Source organism: Fukomys damarensis, unplaced genomic scaffold (genome assembly GCF_012274545.1).
Source record: "Fukomys damarensis isolate Sample0158 unplaced genomic scaffold, DMR_v1.0_HiC HiC_scaffold_35, whole genome shotgun sequence".
NCBI classification, from domain to species: Eukaryota; Metazoa; Chordata; class Mammalia; order Rodentia; family Bathyergidae; genus Fukomys; species Fukomys damarensis.
In genome coordinates, this window is record NW_022900947.1 from 1,799,074 (window position 1) to 1,816,311 (window position 17,238).

The window sequence follows — 17,238 nt, forward strand, 5'->3', positions numbered from 1 at the left end:
TTTTTTTTTTTTTTTGGTACCGGGGATTGAACTCGGGTCTTTGCACTTGCAAGGCAGGCCACTGAACCGCTGAGCTAAATCCCCAGCCTGGATCTGTCACTTTGATCTCATATTCACAGTTGGCCCTGGACCTCCATTGCAGGTCAAGTGTCAACCACTTGGGACATCATAGCCTTGGGTCCTGCTGGGCCCTACCTACTTTTCTTCCTCTTGTCCCTCTGCAGCTCAGTGCTCCGTGCCTTTCAGTTTCTGGCCCATCCCTGCCCGGTGGGATTGTCAAGCTGCAATTCCAGTTGCAGGAGCCTTGAGCACTGTGTCCCTGTGCTCTTGGCACCTGGGAAATGTCGTGGCTGCTTGGGTCAGCTCTGTGCACCATGCTGGAACCCAGCCCATACCCCGTGGACTCAAACTGATGACTGAAGGAAGAAAAGAGTACATCCGGGAATTCTGGTTGTGGTGATAACCGGAAGTTATGGGGGTTTTGTTTGTTTGTTTATTTTGTTTTGTTTGGTACCACGGAGTGAACTCAGGTCCTTAACCACTGAGCAAAATCCCCTGCTCCAGAAGTTACAGTTTTAAAGAAGCTAGCAGAAATTTGGAAACAGGGGGCAAATCAGATTTTGTTCAACGTTTTAATACCAGTTGGCTCCATACCTCCGTGTGCTAAACTTATTTAATTTATTATTTGCTTGTTGGAGACAGGGTCTTGCTAACGTACTTGGCCTTGAACTCCCTGTGCAGACAGGTTGGGCTTGAACTCAGGATCCTCTTACCTCAACCTCTCAGGTGCTGAGATTACAGGTGTTCACCACCATGTCTCCTGGCAGGCTTTTCATTTTATTTCAAATGTAATGTTTTGATTGTTTTTTAACGTAGCATTAAAGTGCTGAGGTGTGTTGCCTGTTCAGCCTGTAGCTCTGCCCTCGGTGCTTACGCCTGCTCGTAGGTCGTCAGCAGGCCAGCCCTCGGTGCTCCCCTTTGGAAGCTAAGCCTTCCATTTTCACCAGGCCGAAGAGCAGTTTCTAGGTCATGGGGTCGAGACTTGAGCGTGGCCTCGGCTGCTCCCTGTCCTGGGCCTGTGTCTCTGCTCCTGGTAGAGGTGCAGAGCTTGAGTGTCCATGCTGGGGACCTGGACCTTTCATATATGTAGTGCTTTCAGGTGAACTGGATCAGCAGCGATGCTGGGTGCAGCTTCTGAGCTGCTGGTGTCTGTCCCAGGGTGCAGCAGGCCCTGAGACCTGCATCTTGGGCACAGTCCTCGTCTCCGGGGACAGATGCGGGACAGGAAAGTGGAGCAGTGCTGGGGTTGGTGGCACATGCCTGCGATCCCATCCTGGGGAGTTGAGGGACCCTGACTCAGAGGGAAGGAGCGGGGTGGCTGAAGCTCAGTGCAACCCCAAGAAGGAAGAAAAAGAGGGAGGGAGGGAGAGAAAAGGGAAAAAGAGAAGTGACAAGTACTGCAGGTTCTTCCCAGAGTGTGGGCTCTAGAGCAGAGGAGAAGAAGTAATATGGCTGAACAAGGAGAAGGGAATAAGGACGTTGTAAGGACAGGCGACGGGGGTGGGTATGATGAAAATATATACACTGAAGTACCCCAGAATATGAAGCTGGGTGATGAGGGGTGAAAATGATCAGAGTGTGTCATGTGCACACACGAACCTGACAAAACGAAAACCATTCGACTGTAAGCAATTAAAAATCACTTCACCGCCAGCTCTGGTGGCGCATGCTTGTAATCCCAGCACTCAGGAGGCTGAGGCAAGAGGATCCTGCCAAGAGTTTGAGGCCAGCCTGGGCTGCATAGTTCACACCCAGGCTGAACTACATAGTGAGACCTGTCTCATAAATCCAAAAACATTAAAAACATTTAAAAAAATAAAACATCACAAATACAGATTCCCTACAATGAATGTGATCACTAGGTGTGACAAATATATACTGATCTTTAAAAAGCGATCTTATAAGAAAATCACTTTACAAAAACCCCTCTGCACAAACAAACGAAAAAATGAAGTAACCTGCATGCAGATGTGCAGAGTGAGGGCCTTGCGGTGTGATGCCTGGTGTGGCTAGCTGGAGCCCAGGCTCTGATTGCCTCTGGTGGATCGGCCACTGTCACTGAGCGTGTACCTGAGAGCTGCAGAAAGAACAAAGCACCATGCCCTCCCTTTGTAATGTCACATTTTATAGGGAAGACCAGTGAGGAAAACGTAATTAGAATATAGCATATTAGGTAGTAGTGAAGTGCTATGGAGAAAAAGCAAGGATAAGGGTTGGGGAATTCCTGACCAAGAAGCTGGAAACATGAATAAAAACATTAGTTCCGAGGAAGGAGCGCTGTAGGCAGAGGGCAGAGCAGTGCCATGGTCCTGCAGTAGAGCCTGCCTGGCATGGTGGACAGAGTCAGAGAAGACCCTGCATGGCTCAGTTGGAGGACAGAGAGGCAGGAGAAGTGGCAGGTGGACTTCCTGCTCCTATAAGGGCTGCAGCTTTCACTAGGAGCCACTTGGACAGCCAGAGGCTCCCAGATGGAGACATGGGGCGATCCTGCTGCCTCAGCCACCAGTGTGCTGGGATTACAGGTATGAGCCACCACATGCAGCTGGGGAGGTTTTAACCTAATTATGTATTATCTGTGTTAGACAAGTGAGAGTATTCCTTGCTGGGGTTTTTCAGTACTGGGAATTAAGTTTAGGGGTGTTCTATCACTTAGCTACATTTGCATCTCTTTTCCTTTTTGGAGGGGGACATTGTGAGACAGGCCTTGAACTCACTATGTGTGCAGACTAGCCTCAAACTCTCAGTGCTCCTCCTGCCTCAGCTTCCTGAACATTAGGACTACAGGCAAGCAACACCATGCCCAGCTAGAACTGTCCTGTTGTCAAAGCAGTTTACTATATGCTAGTTAAACTGCTTGAGCAGACTCTGATGAGAATGTGCAAACATAACGCTCTCCTGTAGCAGCCTTGGCAGGTGGTCAGGGTGGGGCGCTGTCAACCACATGGAACCAAGGAGGATGGCTCTGGCTGTCATCACTGCTGTGGCCTCCAGGAGAAGAGAAAGCACAGGGAGACACCGCGTGGCTGGCTGGGCACTTGCCTCTTTCAAACACGATCTCGTCACACAGCCCTGCCTGCCTGAGACAAGCTCTGAGCTCTGTCTTCGCCTACTCTTCCCATCCTGTCCTAGATGGACACTGAGCAGTGCTCTCTGCAAGGTCCTCTGTTGAACGTGACCCCAACAGTACTAACAGCCTGGTTGTCACCTTCACACTTGTATCTGGTTCTCCATGTGGGATAAGGAGCTGGGAGATGAAGACTGACAAGCCTGTGGTGGTAGCTGACTTGCTGCTGGCTTTCAGGGGAAAGGAAACTCAGCTGGCTTCGTCTCCAGGAGCTCTTCCACGCAAGGAAAGGAATGTCTCTTGGTTTTCCTTCTCCCAGTACTGGGGATTGAACCCACGGCTTCAATGCATGTTAGGAGAGTACTCTACCACTGAGCTACATTCAGCCCTTTTATTTTATTATGAGACAAGTTTGCACTAGATTGCTCAGGCTGGCTTGGAATTTGCAATCTTCCTGCCTCAGGCTTCTGAGTACCTGGGAATGGAGGCATGTGCAAAAGCACCCAGCTGAATGTGTCTTGTTTTTGACTGTACAGATGTACACTACCTGTGAAAAGTAATTCAGAGCAACTCTTATCAAAGGGATTGTTACAGTTTGTGTCTAGGTGTCCTCCCAAAGCCTCGTGTCATAGTGGGGCTTTTTGGAGGTGGCTGGATCTGGAGAGTGTGACACTTGGATCAAGGATGTATGATTACTAAGTTAGTTCATTGATTGGTTTGGCACAGTTCTGGGTAGGATTAAAGGTGTCCCACACTGGGCGTGAGTTCTGTCTACCCTGAGGGTGGTAACCTGGTTAAGATATACAGGACAGAAGGAAGGTCTCTGGTCTCTTGTCCCTTGTCACTTGCTGCCTTCTGCCTGCCATGAACTGTTTCTCTTTTGCCATGCCACCCTACCTTGGAGGCAGCCACCTAAGAACTGAAGCCTCTATAAACAGTGAGACAAATAAATCTGGTGTTGGCCATGAAAAAAGTAACTAAGACAGGGATTATACCAGATACATATGCTATTTTCTTAAATGATCATGGTAAATTACAACCACTTTAGAGAACAATTGGATAGAATCTAGTAATGCTGAAAATCACATGCCTGAGCCTCAAGAACTATACTTCTAGGCCTCTCACTTCAGAAATGGTTGTAAAGAAGACATTTTACAAGAATGTTGACTAGTGTCATTTGTGATGGTGTAAACCAGAAAGACTGAACATGTACCAGTAGGACATGGGCAAGTACAAATGTTTATACGATGGACTACTATATTGTAGTTAACAGACTCATTTGTTCATTCAAAATATTTTTGGTTCTTGTTTTCCTAAAGATATATTTATTGAATGCCTGTTTTATGCAAAGCACTTATTTAGCTGTCGGGGAGACAACTGCTGTGAATAACACAGATAAAAGCCCTCTCTGTGAGGAGTTTAAAATCTACTGGGGAGACAGGTCCCCAACAAGAACCATGAAATGGATTCTAGGGTAGCTTCCAGGATGAGAGGCCGAGTCCACAGCATCTGTCTGCATCCTGGAGAGTAGAGGATCCAACAGCTGCTCAGCCGAAGAAGAATCCACAGAGCAAGAGGGACCAAGGGTGCAGCTCCAGTCCAAGGTCAAAGGCCTGGACACTCCATGGAGAGTCGCTGGTGTGAGGCTCCATTGGAGACTGAAGAAAATGGAGGTCAGTATCGAGCAAAGACTAGAGCTCTTCAAAACCAGGAGCCCTCCTATCCTTTCCCCTTCTATCCTGCCCAGCTACAAGCCTATTGGTTGGGACCACTCACATCTGGGGTGGGTCTTCCGCCCTCAGTTTGCTGGCCTCCATGTTAGTCATCCATGACCTGCCAAGAACTGTGCTGACATGCCATGATTAGTAGTCACATAGTCTCAGTTGAGATTTTCAGTGGGTTGAAGAGGAGCACAGAAAGGCTGAGAAGGTCATTGCAGCTGATGACTGTCGCTCACAAATAACATCAACACTTCTCCAGCTGTGCCCTCTCTCTTGAGCTTGCCAGGCCTCTCCACCTTCCACATAGCTGCTCTCATGGTTTTTCATTGAAGACAAAGCTCACCAACTTCCAGCAAAATGTGGGCTTCTTCCCAGTTTTCCAACTCTCCCTTGTGGTGCTGGAGTCTTAGGCATGTGATTCTCTTGGATGGCATTCAGTAAAAATTCAGCTCCCAGTATGTTTAAGATTGAATGTTTCCATTTCCTCTGAGTTAAATGAAAAGAAAATGCTTGCTATGAAGGAACTTTCTGAAAATTGCTTTATGTCTCTTAGTGCCGTCCTGGTTCCATGTGGGATTCCCTTGTCCAGGTTTTCCAGAGGCTCTCTCCTTGCCTTCTTCAGGGATCTGCCTGTTATCATGTAGGTTGTTTCTAAAAAAAAAAAAGTGGCTCATCAACTAAACATTACCAGTTTTTGGGTTGTTCACTTCTCCTTCTGGAATTGGATTCCAGGTTCTTCTCACCTCAAACAAAGAATTGAATGAAACAAGCGAAAAGCAGTGGTGAAGTTTATTCAAGAAAGTAAAAGTGCAGAGTGGAAAAGAAACTGGCTCTGCAGAGTGAGCTTGGACTGAGTAAATAGAAAAAGAGAGTAAGAGCAAAGATAAAAGCACACACTGCATCTGGGAAACCGTGGACTATCATGGAAAATCATGATAGCAAAGCCTTCATGCATTTGATGCGTCCTTTTATGCTGTCCAAATCTCAAGGACATCTGCGAAAACTTCTACATCTGGTTGAAGAGCTGGTTCTGGGATCCCATACTTCAGACTGACACCAGGTCCAGGCCATCCTTCTGACAAGAAGTCTACTTGTAGGGCTTTGGGAACTGTTCTTCAAATGTGCCTGGGATCTTGTTGAACGCCCACTTCCCCGGCCAGCTCTGCTGTGCCCTAATCTGTCTCATGCCTACATGTGATCCTTGAAAGGAGGTCTTCTCTGATGCTACTGAGTCAAAATAGCACCCTCCAACTTTACCCTCCTGTTCATATTACTCATCATATTGTTGGCTAATGTTTTCCTGATCACTTATCATGGATTTGTAAATCATCTTTCCCTCATTTAGAAGTAGGGCAGGGACTTGTCTTCTTTTGGTGTTGGTGTGGTACCTAGGGCCTTATGTATGCTAGGCAAGTGCTCTACCACTGAGCTACACTCCAGACTTTGTAGTTTTTACCATTGGATTTCCAGTGCTTTGAACATACTTGGTACATAGTAGGTGATCAGTAAATATGTATTCAAAGAGAAATATAAATATTTGTTGAGTAGCTCTGTCCAATATGTCACATTAGATGTAGCTCACAAATTTGGAAGCTGAGGCTAAAGGACAGGCCAGGGATTGATGGCATCACTTGAGAATTTATCCTTTGTGAAGCTGACTTCCTGATAGGACAAGTTGTTACACGTGTAAATTGTACTCATCTTGAGTATCCAAGCTAGACAGCCAAGTACTGAGATATATTAGTGCCCAGAGCTGATGTAACTGGGTATTGCTGGCTCTGAAAAAGTGCCTTTTTCTCTACTACAGGCACTATGTCAATAAATTTAGTATTTTAATAAAGAAACTCAGAAAAATACCTCTTTTCTTTTTCAAATTTAGGAGGATTTGGCAAAAAAAGTGGTCGTAGTAAAAAATGGAGGAAGATGCTGAAGCTGCCCTCTGTCGGCCAGTGCTTTGAGCTGAGGCATTTCATCGGTGAGTGGACGCCGCCAGTGCCTGGGGCTCTGGCTTTGCATGTTTACTAGATGCTGCTGCTCTCTCCGTCTTTTTTTTTTTTTTTTTTGCTGCTGTTCTTTCCGTTTTTTTTTTTTTTTTTTGTCGTCTTTCTATTCTTTCTCCAGCTCATAACTGTTTTAAAAATTGTTACCATATCTTGTATTCTCAGGAGAAAAATAAATCTCTAGGTTTTCTAATCTGCAGTAATTAAGTATATGACTGTTGACTTTTTCATTAAAAATATATATTTTTTTTAAATTGAGTTTATTGGTACATTTAGGGATACAGTACAGTTACATTCATTGTTGGGATCATGTACCTTTACATGGCAAGTCTTGATTCTCATTTTTTTCCCCTTACCTCTGCCCTCTCATTAAAAATATTTTTAAGAAGAAGTCAGGGCCAGGATTTAGCTCAGTGGCACCATGCCTGCCTTTCCTGAGTTTGATCTTCGGTACCAAAAAAAAAAAAAAAAAAAAAAAAAAAAAAAATATGTTCATTGTTCCATACATAGCAGAAAAGAAATAAAGTGAAAGTCCTTCTCCCTGTGTCCCAGCCAGTCATTCTCTTTGGAAATGCTGTTAAGCATTTCTTGAAACAGTGATACCTTGGTTCACAAACATAATTCTGTTGCACACAGAATCGTGGAAATAATTAAGTTCATGAACAGAGGTACCCTTGGATCCTTTTAGTTTTCTATGCTTAGTATTAAAAGTTAATTTCATGAAAACATTAGTTCAATAAGAACATAGAGTATGTCAGGGTAGGGGCCTGGTTCAGTGGCAGTGAATGAATATACCTTATATTTCTTTTTTGTGATTTTTGTTCTTTTTTTGGGGGGGTACTGGGGATCCAACTTGAGACCTTGCGCTTCCGAGACAGGTGGTGGAACCACTGAGCTAAATCCCCGGCCCCTGTGACTTTTGGCTCATAGTATTTTTTCCCATAGATATCTTAGTTCTTTAGGTAGACCAATATATTGTTTTTTCTCAGCTCCTATGTTTCATATTGTTCATATTTCGGAAGGACATCTTTATTTGAAGGTTGTTTTTACAAGCAAATTCATCTTTTCTTTAGTACTCTGATAGTTCCTTTTAAAGAAAATTTAAACATCTCAGCTGGGCATGTTGGTGCACGTCTGTAATCCCAGCACTTGGGAGGCTGAGGCAGGAGGATCACTGTGAGTTCAAGACCAGCCTGGTCTACGTAGTGAGTTCCAGGTCAGTCTCAACTACTGTAAGGACAAATTTTATTTATTGCCCTTTGCCGTGCACGGTCTCCTAATTAATTTGGCTCGATCCGCTAAAAGAACGTCCACCAGCCTTAAATAAGTACAAAAGGGAAAGTTTATTGAAGGATATGCGCATACAGAAAACAAAAGTAAGAATGGAGAGGACAAAGAAAGAGAGTCCTCTAACAGCAAGAGGGACTCTATCCGGGAAATTACCCTTAGGCTCTCTGGCAACAACACCGGAATGTTGGAGGAATTAGGTGCATCACTCGCAACACAGCACGGGTCTCTTCAGCAATCCCTTCGGCTACAGGTCTCAATCCCGGGCGTAAGACAGCAGCAGCAGCCTGGGCTAGGTGGGCTGTTTTTATAGCTCTCTAGACAAAGGTAGTAAAACTACCTGAACTTTTGGCAGGAAAAAGGTGAATGTGCTTGCAGTCACGTCCCAACCAGGCCCTGGCCAGGGGTCCGGGAGGGGCGGAATGCATCACATTCCTTATCTTGATGTTAAGAACATCTGGTCTTTTTAACAAAGTCCTTCCTGCTTTTTTCCAGGGAACTGGCCAGGTATCCAGGGAAAGAAGAGGTGAACTAGTGATTATGCGCCTTAGAGAGCCGAAAGCCTTAACCCAAGCCTTTTCAACTTAAAGTTTTAACTTTCCTTACAACTACATGGTGAGACCCTGTCTCAAAACAATCACCCCCTGAAAAAAAAACCTCAAATGATCAAAATTAGTTTCAGATGGTTTAAGGAGGGAGATAATTTTGTTCCCATAAATAATTAAACTCATAGTTACCCTCCTTTTTTTTTTGGTACCCGGGATCAAACTCCAGACTTTGTGCTTACAAGGCAGGTGGCAGCACCACTGAGCTAAATCCCTGAAACCTAATCTATTGTTTTAACCTTGTAAGTTTCAAATGTAACAGCTTGTTTGAGATGTAACTCACTTGCCATCTATAGTGTACAATTCCAATTCCGGGCTGGAGATGTGGGTCAGTTGGTAGAGCATTTATTGTGCACTAGGCCTGGGTTCAATCCACAGCACTGCAAATAAAATAAAGCGTATAGTCCAGTAGTTTTCATGTACTCATGAAGCTGTGCAGCATCCCCACCATGATAATGTCTTCATCCCGAAAGAGAAACCCTGCACTTACTGGCAGCCCCTTTCCCTCCCCACCTCCAGCCCTAGGTAGTCATAACCCTCTTCCCAGCTCTCCTCATTTGCTGGTCTGAACATGCCCTATACACAAGAACCATCACCTTGGCGGTCTTTGTGGCTGGCTTTTTTTTTAATGTAACCTAACATTTTTAGTTCATCCATGCTGTAAGCACAAGTCAGTACTTTTCTCCCTTTGATACTGGGGATTGAACTGTGGGATGCTCTACCACTTAGCTACAGCACATCTCATTGCTTGGTGTGACTGTTCTTTCACTGTTGACTTGTCTCTGCAGCTTGTTAAAAATCAACTGAGCCTGAGCCTGGTGCAGTTCTGTCTATAGGCTAGCAGTGAATCTATGGCACACATGCTGCAGCAAGCATGCAGAGCCTTCTCTGTGTTGATGTCACAGCTGTATGAGTTGTTTTTTCTAAAGTAAAACCTCAGTATTTGGGTTTAATTGCGGTGTTGGCACTTTGTGATAAATAAGTGGGTTTTAGTTTGGAGACTCGGTCTCTAAAAGATTGGAAGGCTGAGGCAGGAGGATGGCTTGAGCCTAGGATTTTGAGGCCAGGCTGGGCAGCACAGCAAGCTCCTGTCTCAAAATAACAAAAAACAAGCTGGGCATGGTGGTGCATGCCTGTAATCCAGTGCTCTGGGAGGCTGAGGCAGGAAGTCTGAAAGTCCAAACCCAGCCTAGGCAGTTTAATAACTTAGCAGCCTGTCTAAAATAGAAAGTGAAAGGTGGGGGTGTAGCTCAGTATGAAAGCCCTGGGTTCAACCCCTAGTACTGGCAAAAACCAAGAAAGATCAGCTGACTGTAAATGTGACCATCTACTTTTACACTCTTGTGAGTCTACCTGCGACTGCAGTTAGGGCCCATTCAAATCACCCAGGAGAATTTCCCTGAGTCAGCATCTTCCACCTACTAATGTAGGTAACATTCAGAGGCCTGGGAAGTGGCCATCTGTGGTTCAGTTTTATCTTTAACTTGCTGAGACACTGCCAGGCTTTTTCCTAGTGGCTGCAGCAGTGGATGATGGCTCCCCTCTGCCCGCTCCCCCCCGCCAGCGCTGGATCTCCTCATAGCCATCCTGGGAACGCAGGTCAGGTTCTGCAGGGAGGAATGCTGCAGGGTGTCTTGTTATGGCCTTCCAGTTTTGGCCTCAGGTGTATCTTCCTCTGACAGACTGGAGTTTGATCCTCACTGTCAACAGTAATTTTTTCTGACTAGAGCATAGAGAGATGATTATGGAGGTTGATTCCAGGATTTGACATTTGTATTGCAATTAAGTGGTACCTCAGTTCACGAACTTGATTGTTTCCACCATTCTCATTGCAAACCAAGTTGGATGAGAACCAAATCAAATTCAGTGGTTAGGTTCAGTGTTGACCTTATGGGGAAATTTGATTTGGTTCTTGTCAAGTTCGATTTGCAACCAGAATCTTGGAGAGAATTCGTGAACTGAGGTACCACTATATATTAATAGAATCATAGGATTATACTTTTATATACATTTGTATTTAAATTACATCAGAATGCTTCTAATTCTTTGGGGGTAATTTTTAGCACTTAGAATGAAGTAACTTATATTCAATGTCTTGTTAATTATTAGCCTTTTAGTATTGTCATTTATTTTCCTCCATGTACATTGGGTGTGCTTCTGCAGCAGTTGAGAAACAGACACAGTCTCTGTCCTCATGGAATTTATAGTCTCTTGGCAAAGGTAGATATAAAATAATTATTTTAAAAATTCTTGTTTGTTTTGGTTTTGTTTGAAGTCAGTCCCTTGCAGAGGTGTACAGAAGGGAGGGACATGCGGAAGGCAGCTTGTGTGGGTCTCTGTGCTGGCTCACAGCGAGTCACTCTCCTGACTCACTAGGGAGGAAAACAGTAACAGTTCTCACTGTTTCAAAACACAACTTGTTGGCTGGCTTTGTGTCTCTTATTTTTTAAAGGACAGTCAATGAATACCCCTAAAATAATATAGAATAGCCAAATTGAACAAAATAGGTTGTAGAATTTTTGCAAAACTGTTGAGGTTCGTTGAAGCAAGCGGTAGTGCACTGCAACCAAATGTTGACATCCTTGCTCAGACTTTTCTGCATGCAGACTCAGGGACCCAAAACAGGATTGCTGGCAGGGCACGCTGGTGCAGGCTGAGCCAGGAAGATGCCAAAGTTAAGGCCAGCTGTGCAGCTCAGTGAGATCCACTCTAAAAATAAAAAGGAGGCAACCCATTTTTCGGTCCTCCTTCTGTGTCTTTCTTAGACAGAAGCTTTCTTTCTTTCAATAAATTTTCCCTACTCTTAAAAAAAAAGGAAAAAGAAAAAGGGCTGGAGATGCAGCTTGGTGTGAAGATCCTGGGGTTAGTTCCCAGTACTGAGGGAAGAAAGCTAGGACTCTTTAGATTCCCGGAATTACTTGGCATTAATAAACCCTTTAATTGAGGGATGTGTTTTGGCTTGCTCACTTTCCATGAGTTCTGTTTGTTATTACTTAGTTTAGTCCCTGCTTGCCATCCATAATGTCTTGGTGGTCCGTGCAGTCCTTGTTGCATCTTGGCCAGCCCCACCCCACCCCACCCTGTCCTCCCTGCTCCCTCCTCTCCCCTCTTCCCCAGATCTCCCTCCTATTGCCACAAACCCACCTCCTCATCGCCCTGTCTGTCCTCTATTTTGCTCCTCAAATTACTTGTATTTTGGGTTTCCTGTGCAAGAGAAGCCATATTATATTCAGCCCCCTGTGTCTGATCTGTTTCAACACTGTGGTCTCAAGATCCATCTCTTCTTCTACAAATGACTCAAATTTATTTTCTTGAGACTGGATATCATTCTGTTGCCTAGGCTGACTTGAACTTGAGATCCTCCTGCCTCAGCCTACTGAATAGCTGGGATTACAGACTTGTATCACTGTGCCTGTCTTTGTGAATTTTAATTCTTCAGGTTTGGGATCATTTTTATGGACCTTGGACATGTTTGTTCATTTCAGGAAAGCTACTGCTAGAAGAACAGTTGGTTTTCTTGTTCAAGTTAAATTAACCTATTTAACATGAGAGTTTTGTTTTAATTATTTTTCAATACTGGAGATTGAACTTAGGCCTTTGTACCAAGGTATACCCTCAGTATTTTTATAATTTTTATTTCAAGACAAGGTCTTACTAGGTCACTGAATTGCCCAAGTTGGGCTTGAACTTGTGAGTCTCCTGCCTCAGCCTCCTAGAATGCTGGGGTGATAGGCATGGGCCATCATGCCTGGGTAAAAGTTTCATTTTAAACCCCTTTTGACATATTGACCAAACAGGAGGGCCTTCTTCTCAGAACAGAATCACTGTTTAAGGTAAAGCACACAGTATTTCCTACTTAAAAGAAAAAATAAAAAATCAACCAAGAGCAGTTAGAAAGATCATTAAGCATATACAACACTTGTAACTTGTGAAAATACAGAACATAGCTAAGTAGAAAGGGTTGAAAAGCCCCTGTGTGTGTCCCTGCTGTGCATGTCACACATGTGCAGGTTGTGCAGTATGCACCGCTGGCCTGTAGAGCCACGTCACACGCCCTGACACATTCCTCCAGCTTCCTCTGCTCTGCCTGAGGGCTCGAACGTTCCTGGTGCCCCAGGCTAAACAGCAACTGGAATGCAGCTGAGAAAATATGATAGAACTGCTGTTTCTGGCATTATCGCAACAGACTCAGTGAGGATGGGAGAGCCTGCGGTGGACTGCAAGTGCTACTACCCCTGCCCGTTTCTGTCCCTTCTTCCCCCAGAAAGGGATTACAGCAGCCTTTGCGACAAGCAGCCGATAGGAAGGCTCCTCTTCAGACAGTTCTGCACCACTAGCCCGGATCTCAAGAGGCGTGTTGAATTTCTGGATGCCGTGGTAAGCAGTTGTCTTGGGGAGGGACGGCCCAGGTCTGGCGTTTCGAAAATTTAAAAACTAGACCCAGATAGTGATGCGGAGTGAATGGACTGGTGCCACAGTGTCTTGTTAATCGGGGACTGTGTTCGGTAGGCAGTGCTATTCCCTGTGGAACTGGACACGTGCACTGAATGACGGTGGACCCTGCTGGGCACTTGTGTGTAGGCCCGCTGGCGAAGTGAAGTGAGGCAGCTCCAGCAGCCTGAGGGCGCTGCCTCTGCTGGGGACACGCCTGGCCCTGAAGTGCTTGCCAGGGCTGCAGTTGTGAGGAGCGCAGTCGCCTTTACTGGGCATTCTCATATATCCTGTTGGAGGAGTTGTGACTACTACTAGCAAGCCTAGAACGTCAAGCATTCAGAAGTAACTGACCAATAGGAAATGGGTTGCATGCAGCAGAGATGTCTTGCGTTTAGTTATTCATAGCCTGACACTGACCCTTCTTTCTCTCCTTTGCCCTGTCCTCCTCATGTCAGCAGATATGTACTAGTGCTATTATATGCAGGAGACTGTCTTGCGTCACTTAGTTTGCATTGCTTTGTTTGGTGTCATAGCTTTGTAAAGGCCTTTCAAAAAGTATCGAGGCTCTTCTACCGTCTGTTTCCTATCCCCTGGAACTCCCTAAGACCTTTCTTTTTTTTGGCACTATCGTTAGACTAAGACAAAACTCAGAAATGGGACAATTTTTTTTTCTGTACTGGAATTGAACCCAGGGCCTCTGCACTGAGCTACACCTTCAGCCTTTTAAAACATCTTTTGATAGGCCCAGGGACTTAGCTCAGTGGTACCGCCGCCTGCCTTGCAAGCGCAAGGACGCGAGTTGGATCTCTGGTACCAAACAAACAAAAATCTTCTTATATTGAGGTCGGGTCTCACTAAGATGGCCACGCTGGGCTTGAACTTGAAGTCCTGCCTTAGCCTTGCAGAGTGCTAGGATTACGTGTGTGTGTGTGTGTGTGTGTGTGTGTGTGTGTGTTTTGTGTGTGTGTGTCTGTCACATGGCTGGCTAAACATTTCTTTTACAGCTAGGGTTTGGACGTAGTAGGATATGCTGCTTCTTTCCAGGGGTGGAGCGTGGATACAAAGTTTTATGTAGTTGGTTATGCTTACCAAACTGATGAATTTTACAAATTTAGGGACCGGAAATTCTTCTGTGTGTTAAAACATCTAAACTATTATTAGGGCTCTGTTTCAGGTGAACTGTTCCGCTGTTAGCATGGTGCCTGTTGCTTATTAGGTGACAGCCAGTTCATGGGGGTGGGGAGTGGGTTTTATTTGGGTTTTGTTTATGGCTGTCGTGTGGTCTCACAGAGAACACGGGTGGCACTGTTTGTGCAGCACTCACTGCTCAGGCAGCTTTGTGACACGCCAGAAGCAGTAGGAGGGCGATCTGAAGAGCAGCTGGCTTACATGACAGTGGCATGTGGCCAGGAAAGTCGGAATCTGTAGGACAGACCATCAGGAAGGTCCTGGGCACCCCTCCAAAATGGCTACAGGTAGAATTTCTTCTGCTCTGCTGTGGTGGAGCTGGTTGGGTGGTGCTACCGACCGTAGGGCAGCTAACACGGGATTTCACGAGGAGATACAGGTTCTCTGAAAGGTGGGAGCAGGTTCGGCGATGACAGTCAGACAAAAGCACTCAACACCGAGGTGAAGTTTGCCAATGCTGCTGCAATTTTATTTCTAACTCCAGGTGTTTATATACTAGTTTCAAGGGTACACCTCAAGAGTGATTTCAGGCACAGGCAGGCATGAGAAAGATAGACAATAGTACTGTAAAAACTAAGACCACAAGGTCAAGTTAAGACCACACCTATATACCATCACAAAAGCTAAGACCATTGAGTCAAGGTAAGACCACACCTATACGCAGTCAGAAGGGGAAGTTTGTAAAACAAAGGACTGGCTTCAGCATGTCACCTTCAGGGTCACCTTCAGGACTTCACAGTCCAGGGCTCAGGGTCAGCACTTTGGCCGCCCGTCCTCTTGTGCCTCAATACCTCCCCATCTCTAGGAACATCTAATAGTTCCTAACCTTTCCTGGGCCCAGAATACAATTCTACAGATAATGAACAAATAGTAATAAAGACAAAATAGAACAGAATTATAGATGAACCCAATGTCCCCAAACTGCAGGCAGAGAGGCCAGCTATTCTCTACACGGCTGACTTTGCATGCGGTGTGTGCCAAGGACCTCCAGGAGGCTTAACCCCGTGGGGACGATACCTCTGGTCTGGTTTCTGCCAGGTGACCGGCATTGTCACGCAGACTCTACTGGAGTGGTCGTGGCAGGGTGGCACCGCATAGACCCTGTGGGACAGTCTCCCTCACTGACACAGGGTCCCCAGGCCTGAGTGCTGAAGGTGCTGTGCTGTACCTGAGGAGCAGTTACCAGAAGCGATGTGCATGTGACCTCGATACCACCTTCTGTCACTGCACCTTTGCACTGGGATGGAGCCAGCCCAGGCAGTCCTGCCCTTTCGTCACTTGTACCTCCTGGAGCTGCTGTCTGGAACCCTTCTCTGGCAAGGGAGGGAGCCTTGTGGGATAAACTCTCTTCCATCCCTCCATCCCTGTTTGTGCAGGACATACCAGGCCTGAAATGTCTTCCAGAGTGTTAAGAAGCTGATCAAACGGGCTGGGGATTTAGCTCAGTGGCACTGCTGCCTGCCTCATAAGTGCAAGATCCTGAGTTTGATCTTCAGTACAAAAAAAAAAAAAAAAAGTTTCTCAAGAAAGTGACTTCTTTTCCTCTGACAGTGGTTGGGTGACACTGTCCACTCCTGTGATCCAACACCTGACCCCTGACTCCTGAGTGCAGATGACTTCTGCTTTGATATCACCAGCTCTGGCTTCCCGTAGGAATTCTGACTCAGCTTCTCACATGACTCTAGACATTTCTAAAATGCTGTTGCCTCGTCCGTTTTGTTTTGCCATAAGTAATGGAAAAATGCAGTGGGGCACAGCATTGCTGTACTACTTTGTTAGCCCCTTTCTAAAGTAACTCACTGGGGCCGGGGATTTAGCTCACCGGTTCGGTGGCCTGCCTTGCAAGCGCAAGGACCCGAGTTCAATCCCTGGTACCAAAAAAAAAAAAAAAAAAAACTCATTAAACTGGAGGTGTAGCTCACTGGCAGAGCAGATGCTTAAGATGCTTAAGATGTGCAAGACCGCAGATTCAGTGCCCAGCACCTAAACAGAGGAGGCATATTTACCCCTACAGCACTTAGGTGCCAAAGAAAGGCTATCACTTGCTGATCAGGGAACTCCGCCCTGGTTGTGATGCTGTCATGTGAATCCCATAAGCCACAGAATACAAATGCTGTGAACTTCACTAGTGAAGAGACAGCTGCCATTTCCCTTCTCTTGTCTCCCCCATCAGGCCGAGTACGAAGTCGCCGTTGACGAGGATCGCAGAGACCATGCACTGTCTATCTTGGACAGGTTCTTCAGTAAGGAGGTGGGTTTCCTCTTTAGAACGAAGACTTGTATGTAACTTACATAAAAGATCAAGGTGTGTAGCTACTTTTACTCTGTTGGATAGGATATAACAAATATGTTGAGAACTTTAATTCCTTGTAAATGTTCCTCTTTATTTTTGTTTTAGGAAATCCCTAATGAAACAGATTCAAAGAATTTTAAAGTTTCTGTAGTTTTCTCAAACAGAATGTAGAATTAGGGAGTTTCATTTGCTTGACTTGGTCTAAAAATGATATGTTTCCCAAAAGCTTTAGCAGGACTTAGTTTTTATTTATTTATTATTTATTGATTAGTCAGTTTTTATTTATTTATTTATTTATTCATTCATTCATTTTGACTCAGTAGGTTCTTGCAGTAAAATTAGAGCATAGCCTGCTTTCCTTCTGTGACTGTTTAGCCGGTCGCTAGGAGTCCTACATTCTGGGCAGGCCTTGGTGGCAGGGTGGAAGTAGAGTAATAACAGCGGTAACCTATATTTGGTGAACACACCTCCAAGCCTCAGGCATGTAATACATTATTTAAACCCCTGGCAAACACATGAGATAATATTGTTATTGTACCTATTTCTATAAGACTGAAAATCAGAGCTGTTAAGTGCCTTTTTTTTT

At 45.3% G+C, this 17,238-nt stretch overlaps 1 protein-coding gene across 4 annotated transcripts in view; it reads left to right on the top strand.

Annotated features, from left to right (window-relative positions):
• Positions 1 to 17,238, top strand: part of Grk4 (G protein-coupled receptor kinase 4) — a 53,802-nt gene that overhangs the window by 333 nt on the left and 36,231 nt on the right. For all 4 annotated transcript variants that reach the window (XM_033758807.1, XM_010641757.2, XM_010641762.2 and 1 more), the window contains exons 2-4: positions 6,725 to 6,820; positions 13,002 to 13,114; positions 16,533 to 16,610. In XM_033758807.1, coding sequence (XP_033614698.1) covers positions 6,725 to 6,820; positions 13,002 to 13,114; positions 16,533 to 16,610 — 287 coding nt within the window. The remainder of the gene's footprint in view (positions 1 to 6,724; positions 6,821 to 13,001; positions 13,115 to 16,532; positions 16,611 to 17,238) is intronic.